Genomic DNA, 11,524 nt, shown 5'->3' on the forward strand with positions numbered 1-11,524 from the left:
TTTGATTTTGACCCCCCCTTTGTTCAGGGACACATATTCAATTTCTGTTAGTCACGTATCTGTGGAACTTGTTCAGTTTATGTCTCAGTTGTTGAATCTTATGTTCATACAAATATTTACACATGTTAAGTTTGTTGAAAATAAATGCAGTTGACAGTGAGAGGACGTTTCTTTTTTTGCTGAGTTTACATATACATATATATATATATATATATATATATATATATATATATACATACAGTGAGGGACAAAAGTATTTGATCCCCTGCTGATTTTGTACGTTTGCCCACTGACAAAGACATGATCAGTCTATAATTTTAATGGTAGGTTTATTTGAATAGTGAGAGACAGAATAAGAACAAAAAAATCCAGAAAAACGCATGTCAAAAATGTTATGAATTGATTTACATTTTAATGAGGGAAATAAGTATTTGACCCCTCTGCAAAACATGACATTGTACTTGGTGGCAAAACCCTTGTTGGCAATCACAGAGGTCAGAGGTTTCTTGTAGTTGGCCACCAGGTTTGCACACATCTCAGGAGGGATTTTGTTCCACTCCTTTTTGCAGATCTTCTCCAAGTCATTAAGGTTTCGTGGCTGACGTTTGGCAACTCGAACCTTCAGCTCCCTCCACAGATTTTCTATGGGATTAAGGTCTGGAGACTGGCTAGGCCACTCCAGGATCTTAATGTGCTTCTTCTTGAGCCACTCCTTTGTTGCCTTGGCCATGTATTTTGGGTCATTGTCATGCTGGAATACCCATCCACGACCCATTTTCAATGCCCTGGCTGAGGGAAGGAGGTTCTCACCCAAGATTTGACGGTACATGGCCCCGTCCATCGTCCCTTTGATGCGGTGAAGTTGTCCTGTCCCCTTAGCAGAATAACACCCTCAAAGCATAATGTTTCCACCTCCATGTTTGACGGTGGGGATGGTGTTCTTGGGGTCATAGGCAGCATTCCTCCTCCTCCAAACACGGCGAGTTGAGTTGATGCCAAAGAGCTCGATTTTGGTCTCATCTGACCACTACACTTTCACCCAGTTCTCCTCTGAATCATTCAGATGTTCATTTGCAAACTTCAGACGGCCCTGTATATGTGCTTTCTTGAGCAGCGGGACCTTGCGGGCGCTGCAGGATTTCAGTCCTTCACGGCGTAGTGTGTTACCAATTGTTTTTTTGGTGACTATGGTCACAGCTGCCTTGAGATCATTGACAAGATCCTCCCGTGTAGTTCTGGGCTGATTCCTCACTGTTCTCATGATCATTGCAACTCCACGAGGTGAGATCTTGCATGGAGTCCCAGGCTGAGGGAGATTGACAGTTATTTTGTGTTTCTTCCATTTGCGAATAATCGCACCTACTGTTGTCACCTTCTCACCAAGCTGCTTGGCGATGGTCTTGTAGCCCATTCCAGCCTTGTGTAGGTCTACAATCTTGTCCCTGACATCCTTGGAGAGCTCTTTGGTCTTGGCCATGGTGGAGAGTTTGGAATCTGATTGATTGATTGCTTCTGTGGACAGGTGTCTTTTAAACAGGTAACAAACTGAGATTAGGAAAACACCCTTTATGACTGTGCTCCTAATCTCAGCTCGTTACCTGTATAAAAGACACCTGGGAGCCAGAAATCTTTCTGATTGAGAGGGGTCAAATACTTATTTCCCTCATTAAAATGCAAATCAATTTATAACATTTTTGACATGCGTTTTTCTTGATATTTTTGTTGTTATTCTGTCTCTCATTGTTCAAATAAACCTACCATTAAAATTATAGACTGATAATTTCTTTGTCAGTGGGCAAACATACAAAATCAGCAGGGGATCAAATACTTTTTTCCCTCACTGTATATACATATACAGTGGGGAAAAAAGTATTTAGTCAGCCACCAATTGTGCAAGTTCTCCCACTTAAAAAGATGAGAGAGGCCTGTAATTTTCATCATAGGTACAAGTCAACTATGACAGACAAATTGAGAAAAAATATCCAGAAAAACATTGTAGGATTTTTTATGAATTTATTTGCAAATTATGGTGGAAAATAAGTATTTGGTCACCTACAAACAAGAAAGATTTCTGGCTCTCATAGACCTGTAACTTCTTCTTTAAGAGGCTCCTCTGTCCTCCATTCGTTACCTGTATTAATGGCACCTGTTTGAACGTGTTATCAGTATAAAAGACACCTGTCCACAACCTCAAACAGTCACACTCCAAACTCCACTATGGCCAAGACCAAAGAGCTGTCAAAGGACACCAGAAACAAAATAGTAGACCTGCACCAGGCTGGGAAGACTGAATCTACAATAGGTAAGCAGCTTGGTTTGAAGAAATCAACTGTGGGAGCAATTATTAGGAAATGGAAGACATACAAGACCACTGATAATCTCCCTCGATCTGGGGCTCCACGCAAGATCTCACCCCGTGGGGTCAAAATGATCACAAGAACGGTGAGCAAAAATCCCAGAACCACACGGGGGGACCTAGTGAATGACCTGCAGAGAGCTGGGACCAATTTAAAATAAATAAATAATTAGTCATTTAGCAGACGCTCTTATCCAGAGCGACTTACAGGAGCAATTAGGGTTAAGTGCCTTGCTCAAGGGCACATCGACAGATTTTTCACCTAGTCGGCTCGGGGATTAGAACCAGCAACCTTTCGGTAACTGGCACAACGCTCTTAACCACTAAGCTACCTGCCGCCCCAATTTAACAAAGCCTACCATCAGTAACACTGTAACACACCGCCAGGGACTCAAATCCTGCAGTACCAGACGTGTCCCCCTGCTTAAACCAGTACATGTCCAGGCCCGTCTGAAGTTTGCTAGAGTGCATTTGGATGATCCAGAAGATGATTGGGAGAATGCCATATGGTCAGATGAAACCAAAATATAACTTTTTGGTAAAAACTCAACTCGTCGTGTTTGGAGGACAAAGAATGCTGAGTTGCATCCAAAGAACACCATACCTACTGTGAAGCATGGGGGTGGAAACATCATGCTTTGGGGCTGTTTTTCTGCAAAGGGACCAGGACGACTGATCCGTGTAAAGGAAAGAATGAATGGGGCCATGTATCGTGAGATTTTGAGTGAAAACCTCCTTCCATCAGCAAGGGCATTGAAGATGAAACATGGCTGGGTCTTTCAGCATGACAATGATCCCAAACACACCGCCCGGGCAACGAAGGAGTGGCTTCGTAAGAAGCATTTCAAGGTCCTGGAGTGGCCTAGCCAGTCTCCAGATCTCAACCCCATAGAAAATCTTTGGAGGGAGTAAAAGTCTGTGTTGCCCAGCGACAGCCCCAAAACATCACTGCTCTAGAGGAGATCTGCATGGAGGAATGGGCCAAAATACCAGCAACAGTGTGTGAAAACCTCGTGAAGACTTACAGAAAACATTTGACCTGTGTCATTGCCAACAAAGGGTATATAACAAAGTATTGAGAAACTTTTGTTATTGACCAAATACTTATTTTCCACCATAATTTGCAAATAAATTCATAAAAAATCCTACAATGTGATTTTCTGGATTTTTTTTTCTCATTTTGTCTGTCATAGTTGACGTGTACCTATGATGAAAATTACAGGCCTCTCTCATCTTTTTAAGTGGGAGAACTTGCACAATTGGTGGCTGACTAAATACTTTTCCCCCCCACTATATATGTATGCGACCAATACGATTTGATTTGATCTAACTGTTGATTCTCCCAACTTCTCATCTAGGCAATATTTGGTCTGACTCTCCTGTATATCTCTGAAGAGAACCCTGCTATGAGACTCACCCCTTTACCTGTAAACCCCCTACGTATAAACCCTGCTACACAACTCACCTGTATATCTTGTAGCGGGTGGAGAAGCCCTGCCGGTTCCTGTCGACGAAGTCTGTGTATTCCTGGGAGTGGTGGAAGGGGCCCTTGTCGGACAGCAGCCAGTCCAGGGGCCCCCCGGGGCGGTCGTGGGGCAGGCTGGCTGACACAGGGGCCCTGTTCAAAAGCCAGAACCAGACCCAGCAGTGCAGGATCAGAAAGCCCCATAGAGCCATCAGAGATTGAGGGAGGGAGGGAGGGAAGGGTGGAGGGAGGGGATCAGCAGTGGAATGGGTTCCCACACGTGAGCTCACACCTCCTCTGGGATGACAGGTGGATCTGCATTCCCTCACCTCCCCCTGGGAGAGAGAGACATAAATCATTGTCACTTGAGAAATGAATTATCTTATAATCATCAAGCACCTTCATCATTTTAGAGATGCCATACTGACAAGTAAACAAAAAAAAAGATATCTTTAGCTCTTATGGAGTTAGTCACTAGACATCTGTTTTAAGACTAGCCTGCTGTTCCACCTCTAGTCCAAGCCTCCCATTACTCTCCATCTTCCTACTAAGGGTTGTCAATCTCTCCCTGCAGCCATGACCAAACCAGATGCTTGTTTGTTTTTTTAAGTCCCATTACTGTATTCTGATGACAATCTGTCAAGTGAACTCAGCCATGTGACCATGTGTGTGGGAGTGTTTCAGAAATCATTATTCTCAAACAATAGCGCAAGACACCAGGGGGTGGGGGGTGGACATGGGAGCAGGTGCTAGGAGATGTGAGAAAGAGTGAGAGTGAGAGAAAGAGCAGTATGGAGAGAAAGAGAGTGGGAGAAAGAAGGAGAGAGAGAGAGAGGGAGAGAGAGAGAGAAAGAGAGAAAGACTGGGAGACTGAGAGAAAGAGAGAAAGATGGAGAAAAAGACAGAGGTAGAAAGAGAGGTGGAAAATGAGCGAGAGAGAGAGTGTGTGTGTGTGTGTGTGTGTGTGTGTGTGTGTGTGTGACTATAATGAATTGCAGACTGGGTGTTATTCACAGAAAAGTGGATATCCCTCACTGATGCAAACACATGCCTTATCTGTTTCACAATGTGATCACACCAGATTCAAAAGCTCCGGTTTTGCTACATGACATTTAATTCCTCAGTGCAGAAATCTGTGCATGGCCATGCATATTGATAAGGTGTGTATGTGCATGTGTGTGCATGTCCGTATGCGTATGCATGTGTGTGTGTGTTGGGGGCGGGGGGGGTTGGATCTGAGTAACAATGGAGCACAGTTCACTTTAGCACAGTGGTGTTCCACATAGTGAGCTAGAGGTGGTGAGGGAGGTAGGGGAGCTATGAAACACTGCAACCATTACAATCCTCAGTAATTCCCATTTAACTTTGTTTTTGTGGCTGTTGTTAATGTTAAACAGTGAGTTAGCCTTCCAGCTTTTCCAATATTCATGCAACAGCAACACTATTTCCACCAAGTCAATTGGAACCCCTGCAGCATGTAGGGTTTACATGGCTTTTTGTAAACATTGTGTAAAAGTGACCTTCGCTTGCAGCGAGGGGACTGTCTTACCTATTAATATTAGAATAGAGGGCAGGGGTCATTTTTTAAAGACACATTATTTTATCATCCAACAGGCATGGGGCCAAACAAACGCTGATGCAGGAAGGAAAACTCTCTTTCTAGCTCACTCTCTCTCTCACGCTCACTCTCGCTCATCATCATCATCATCATCATCTCTATTCTCTCTCTCTACCTGCTCAATGTGAAAGTCCAGTATGTAAACATTTATCTGTCCACAGATTCAGATACCACCAGCTCTATAATGACATTAACAGCAACACAGACCCAACTAACCAGATTGTTATCTGTCGGAATCATATCAGGTACACACCATTGCCACTTTACAAGGGCATTACTGGATCACATTTGTGCTCGCATATGCAATCATTAATATTACATTTTCAAACACGGTTAAAATGCCATCCTTGAGCCACAAGCAATATAATATTTTGGTATTTTGTGGTATTTTATTAGGATACCCATTAGCTGTTGCGAAAGCAGCAGCTACTCTTCCTGGGGTCCACACGAAACATGAAACATGACATAATACAGTGAGGGAAAAAAGTATTTGATCCCCTGCTGATTTTGTAAGTTTGCCCACTGACAAAGACATGATCAGTCTATAATGTTAATGGTAGGTTTATTTGAACAGTGAGAGACAGAATAACAACAAAAAAATCCAGAAAAATGCATGTCAAATAAGTTATAAATTGATTTGCATTTTAATGAGGGAAATAAGTATTTGACCCCTCTGCAACACATGACTTAGTACTTGGTGGCAAAACCCTTGTTGGCAATCACAGAGGTCAGACGTTTCTTGTAGTTGGCCACCAGGTTTGCACACATCTCAGGAGGGATTTTGTCCCACTCCTCTTTGCAGATCTTCTCCAAGTCATTAAGGTTTTGAGGCTGACGTTTGGCAACTCGAACCTTCAGCTCCCTCCACAGAATTTCTATGTGATTAAGGTCTGGAGACTGGCTTGGCCACTCCAGGACCTTAAGGTGCTTCTTGAGCCACTCCTTTGTTGCCTTGGCCGTGCGTTTTGGGTCATTGTCATGCTGGAATACCCATCCACAACCAATTTTCAATGCCCTGGCTGAGGGAAGGAGGTTCTCACCCAAGATTTGACGGTACATGGCCCCGTCCATCGTCCCTTTGATGCGGTGAAGTTGTCCTGTCCCCTTAGCAGAAAAACACCCCCAAAGCATAATGTTTCCACGTCCATGTTTGACGGTGGGGATGGTGTTCTTGGGGTCATAGGCAGCATTCCTCCTCCTCCAAACACTGCGAGTTGAGTTGATGCCAAAGAGCTTGATTTTGGTCTCATCTGACCACAACACTTTCACCCAGTTCTCCTCTGACTCATTCAGATGTTCATTGGCAAACTTCAGACGGGCCTGTATATGTGCTTTCTTGAGCAGGGGGACCTTGCGGGCGCTGCAGGATTTCAGTCCTTCACGGCGTAGTGTGTTACCAATTGTTTTCTCGGTGACTATGGTCCCAGCTGCCTTGAGATCATTGACAAGATCCTCCCGTGTAGTTCTGGGCTGATTCCTCACCGTTCTCATGATCATTGCAACTCCACGAGGTGAGATCTTGAATGGAGCCCCAGGCCAAGGGAGATTGACAGTTATTTTGTGTTTCTTCCATTTGCGAATAATCGCACCAACTTTTGTCACCTTCTCACAAAGCTGCTTGGCGATAGTCTTGTAGCCCATTCCAGCCTTGTGTAGGTCTACAATCTTGTCCCTGACATCCTTGGAGAGCTCTTTGGTCTTGGCCATGGTGGAGAGTTTGGAATCTGATTGATTGATTGCTTCTGTGGACAGGTGTCATTTATACAGGTAACAAACTGAGATTAGGAGCACTCCCTTTAAGAGTGTGCTCCTAATCTCAGCTCGTTACCTGTATAAAAGACACCTGGGAGCCAGACATTTTTCTGATTGAGAGGGGGTCAAATACTTATTTCCCTCATTAAAATGCAAATCAATTTACAACATTTTTGACATGCATTTTTCTGGATATTTTTGTTGTTATTCTATCTCTCACTGTTCAAATAAAACTACCATTAAAATTATAGACTGATAATTTTTTTGTCAGTGGGCAAACGTACAAAATCAGCAGGGGATCAAATACTTTTTTCCCTCACTGTACGTAAGGGATAAACGCTGACATTCTGTACGAGGCGGAGCAAAGTCCCTTTGTGGAGTTCATTTTTCCAAGGTAATGTACAGAACGGAGGCGTTTATCCCACTTATACCACAGTTGCCAAAGAAACAATATGAAAGCACCCATTTAGCGGTAGTAATAATGTTTTTAAATTGATATTTTCATTTTTATAAGCAAATTAATACTTTCTCATCTTTTGGTTACTAGAGACGCAACCCATTAGTTCGTTCGATTAGTTCGATATTTATGGATGCGACCCAGTCGTTCGTTCTTCATGTTCCGTTGCCATGCTCAGTGGCAACGTTCTTATCCCTTCCTTGCTGCTAGCTAACCAACTAACTACAGCTTCACAGTCACTACCTCTGCAGCCAGAATAACAGCAACGTTTATTTAGTTGCGTTTGTTTAAGCTGTTTATCCTGCTTATACCACAGTTGCCAAAGAAAACAATACTATAAGCACCAGTGGAAGCTGCTGAGGGGAGGACAGCTCATAATAATGGCTGGTAAGGAGCGAATGGAATGGCATCAAACACATGGAACCAATTACATTTTTCTTAATTTTTATTTAACGTTTATTTAACTAGGCAAGTCAGTTAAGAACAAATTCTTATTTACAATGACGGCCTAACAAAAGGCAAATGGCATCCTGCTGGGATATTTAAAATAAAATATAGGACAAAACACACATCACGACAAGAGAGACACCACAACACTACATAAAGAGAGACCTAAGACAACAACATAGCATGGCAACAACACATGACAACACAACATGGTAGCAGCACAAAACATGCTACAAACATTATTGGGCACAGACAACAGCACAAAGGCAAGAAGGTAGAGACAACAATACATCACGCGAAGCAGCCACAACTGTCAGTAAGAGTGTCCATGATTGAGTCTTTGAATGAAGAGATGGAGATAAAACTGCCCAGTTTGAGTGTTTTTTGCAGCTCGTTCCAGTCGCTAGCTGCAGCGAACTGAAAAGAGGAGCGACCCAGGGATGTGTGTGCTTTGGGGACCTTTAACAGAATGTGACTGGCAGAATGGGTGTTGTATGTGGAGGATGAGGGCTGCAGTAGGTATCTCAGATAGGGGGGAGTGAGGCCAAAGAGGGTGTTATAAATAAGCATCAACCAGTGGGTCTTGCGACGGGTATACAGAGATGACCAGTTTACAGAGGCGTATAGAGTGCAGGGATGTGCCCTATAAGGAGCATTGGTGGCAGATCTGATGGCCGAATGGTAAAGAACATCTAGCTGCTTGAGACCACCCTTACCTGCCGATCTATAAATTACATCTCCGTAATTTGAGAAAAGGACAGTGTACCATCTAGCCATACTCCGAAGTACTTGTATGAGGTGACTACCTCATGCTCTAAACCCTCAGAGGTAGTTATCACACCGGTGGGGAGAGGGGCATTCTTCTAACAGAACAAGGTTAAGGGCAGAGAAAGCTTGTTGGACACTAAGAAAGCTTTGTTGTAGAGTGTTTAACACAAAATCAGAGGAGGGGCCAGCTGAGTATAAGACTTTATCTTTTGCATATAAATGGATGAGAGAGCTTCCTACTTCCTGAGCTATGTTGTTGATGTAAATAGAGAAGAGCGTGGGGCCTAGGATCAAGCCTTGGGGTACTCCTTTGGTGACAGGCAGTGGCTGAGACAGCAGATGTTCTGACTTTATACACTGCACTCTTTGAGAGAGGTAGTTAGCAAACCAGGCCAAAGACCCCTCAGAGACACCAATACTCCTTAGCCAGCCCACAAGAATGGAATGGTCTACTGTATCAAAAGCTTTGGCCAAGTCAATAAAAAAAGCAGCACAACATTGCTTAGAATCAAGGGCAATGGTGACATAATTTAGGACCTTTAAGGTTGCAGTGACACATCCATAACCTGAGCAGAAACCAGATTGCATACCAGAGAGAATACTATAGATAGCAAGAAAGCCAGTCACTTGATGATTGACAAGTTTTTCCAAAACTTTTGATAAACAGGGCAAAATAGAAATTGGCCTATAACAGTTAGGATCAGCTTGATCTCCCCCTTTAAGTAAAGATCACACCGTGGCTGCCTTCCAAGCAATGGGAACCTCCCCAGAGAGGAGAGACTGGTTAAAAAGGTCAGATATAGGCTTGGCGATGATAGGGGCTGCAACCTTAAAGAAGTCAAGTTTAAGGAGCTCCTTTAGCACCTCAGACTCAGTGACTGCCTGCAGGGAGAAACTTTTGTAGCGGGGCAGGGGAAAAAGAGGGAGGAGCATCGGGGCTAGTCACATTAGAAGAGGTGGGAGATAAGGAAATGTTGGACGGGCAATTAGGCATGCTGAGTCAAATAGGAATCCTGACTTAATGAAGTGGTGATTAAAGAGCTCAGCCATGTGCTCCTTGTCAGTAACAACATCATCAACATTAAGGGACATGGGCAGCTGTGAGGAGGAGGGTTTATTCTCCAGGTCTTTAACCTTTTTCCAGAACTTCTTGGGGTTAGACCCACAGAGAGAGAACTGCTCCTTAAAGTAACTAACTTTGACCTTCCAGATAGCCTGAGTGCACTTATGTGTGTGCCGAGCCTTTCGCCAAATGGAATTCTTGTAGTGGAGTAATTCTGCCAGATCACAGTCGAAGCAGGGGCTGAACCTGTTTTTAATTCTCATTTTGTTTGTAGTGTCTAAACAGTTTATGACTTTGCTGATGTTTGCAAATGGCGTGTTAGAGGAAGTCTGTTATGTGGCGTCCTGGGATTGGTTTATGGGTAAACCACCCATATCATGTTACAGATTATAAATACCATGGTTGAAACAAAGGACGGGGAGGAACAACATATTAGAGATTGGGTCAGTTGTTCTCCGGATTTTCTGCAGAAATCTGTAAATTGACGCTGAAATCTATGATGTAATAAATTATTATAATCAAGGACAGTGTCAGCGGATTTCTTGTCATCACAGCATCTCAGCATCGTTATCTCGACACTACATTAATGGCGATGAGGAATTGGGCCGTGTTGCGTCTTTTCTCAGCGTTCCATTCATGGGCGCCGAGCTGACTCCCGCTCAAGAGGCATGCAGATACGGTGAGCTTTCTCACAAACTTTGGGTGCTGGTCAGTTCGTGTGCTTGTGTGTGTGTGTGCGTTGAAAGACTGCACCGTCAAAGGACTTATGTGTGCGCTTTGCTGTTATTTGCTGTGTGATGAGAATCCGTTCTAAATTTCTAAATTTGTTTGCATTGAAAGCAACGCAAACAGGGGGGAGTGTCTATAGGAATTGATAACATTGGGCACAGGGATATTTGGCTTGAATATAATGAAGGAAAAAGGCCAGGAACTAAGGAAAATGTATACTAATTAGGACGTCGTTGATCTATGGAAGCCCTCAAACGAGGCGATCATTAGGATGGGCCAAAAATCCTGAAAACTCACTAGGTTGATTTTTAAGGTCAGTTCTGGGGACTGGAATTTGTGGTAGATACATTCGGTTGCAAGTTACCCCTCGACTTATAGTTGACAAGGTATATGTTCGATGTAACTTCTCATTGGATATCTGCAAAGTCAAGGTAGCATAAATTTAGGAAGGAACTATGAAAAATAAGGAATGACGGTAGCATGCTTTAGAGGACCGTAGGAACGGATACATTCCTCTTGAATTGTGTGTGTGTGTGTGTGTGTGTGTGTGAAAGAGAGCCTGTGCGTGTGTGAAAAAAAAGGTGAGGTCTCTGCTGTGTGTCGACTAAGGCTATGACAACAGGGGTTTTAGTTTTTTGTAAGGAAATATGTTAGTTAAGGTTAAAATCTTATGAGTCTTCGTGTCTGTGTTGGTTTGGGAGTTTTGTTAAGTGTTACTGTTTGTCTATGTTGGGGAAATAACGGAGGGACAGCTGGTATGTCTACTATCTGTTGTTTAGCTTGGAGAGAGCTGCTTGGGAGCTCTTCTCACTCTGAAATCGCACTGGTGAATGAACTGCGCATGTGTGGGATTTTATGAGTTTAGAGTT

General features: G+C 43.4%; 1 protein-coding gene across 1 annotated transcript in view; it reads right to left on the bottom strand.

The window, feature by feature from the left end:
• Positions 1-4,033, bottom strand: part of LOC311148580 (BMP/retinoic acid-inducible neural-specific protein 3-like) — a gene marked incomplete at both ends in the record, with an annotated part of 41,974 nt that extends 37,941 nt beyond the window's left edge. The window contains 1 exon segment of the mRNA XM_084185564.1: positions 3,822-4,033. Coding sequence (XP_084041690.1) covers positions 3,822-4,033 — 212 coding nt within the window.
• Positions 4,034-11,524: the final 7,491 nt, after the last annotated feature.

The sequence above is a fragment of the Coregonus lavaretus genome (genome assembly GCF_964263955.1).
Source record: "Coregonus lavaretus genome assembly, chromosome: 21".
Lineage (NCBI taxonomy): Eukaryota > Metazoa > Chordata > Actinopteri > Salmoniformes > Salmonidae > Coregonus > Coregonus lavaretus.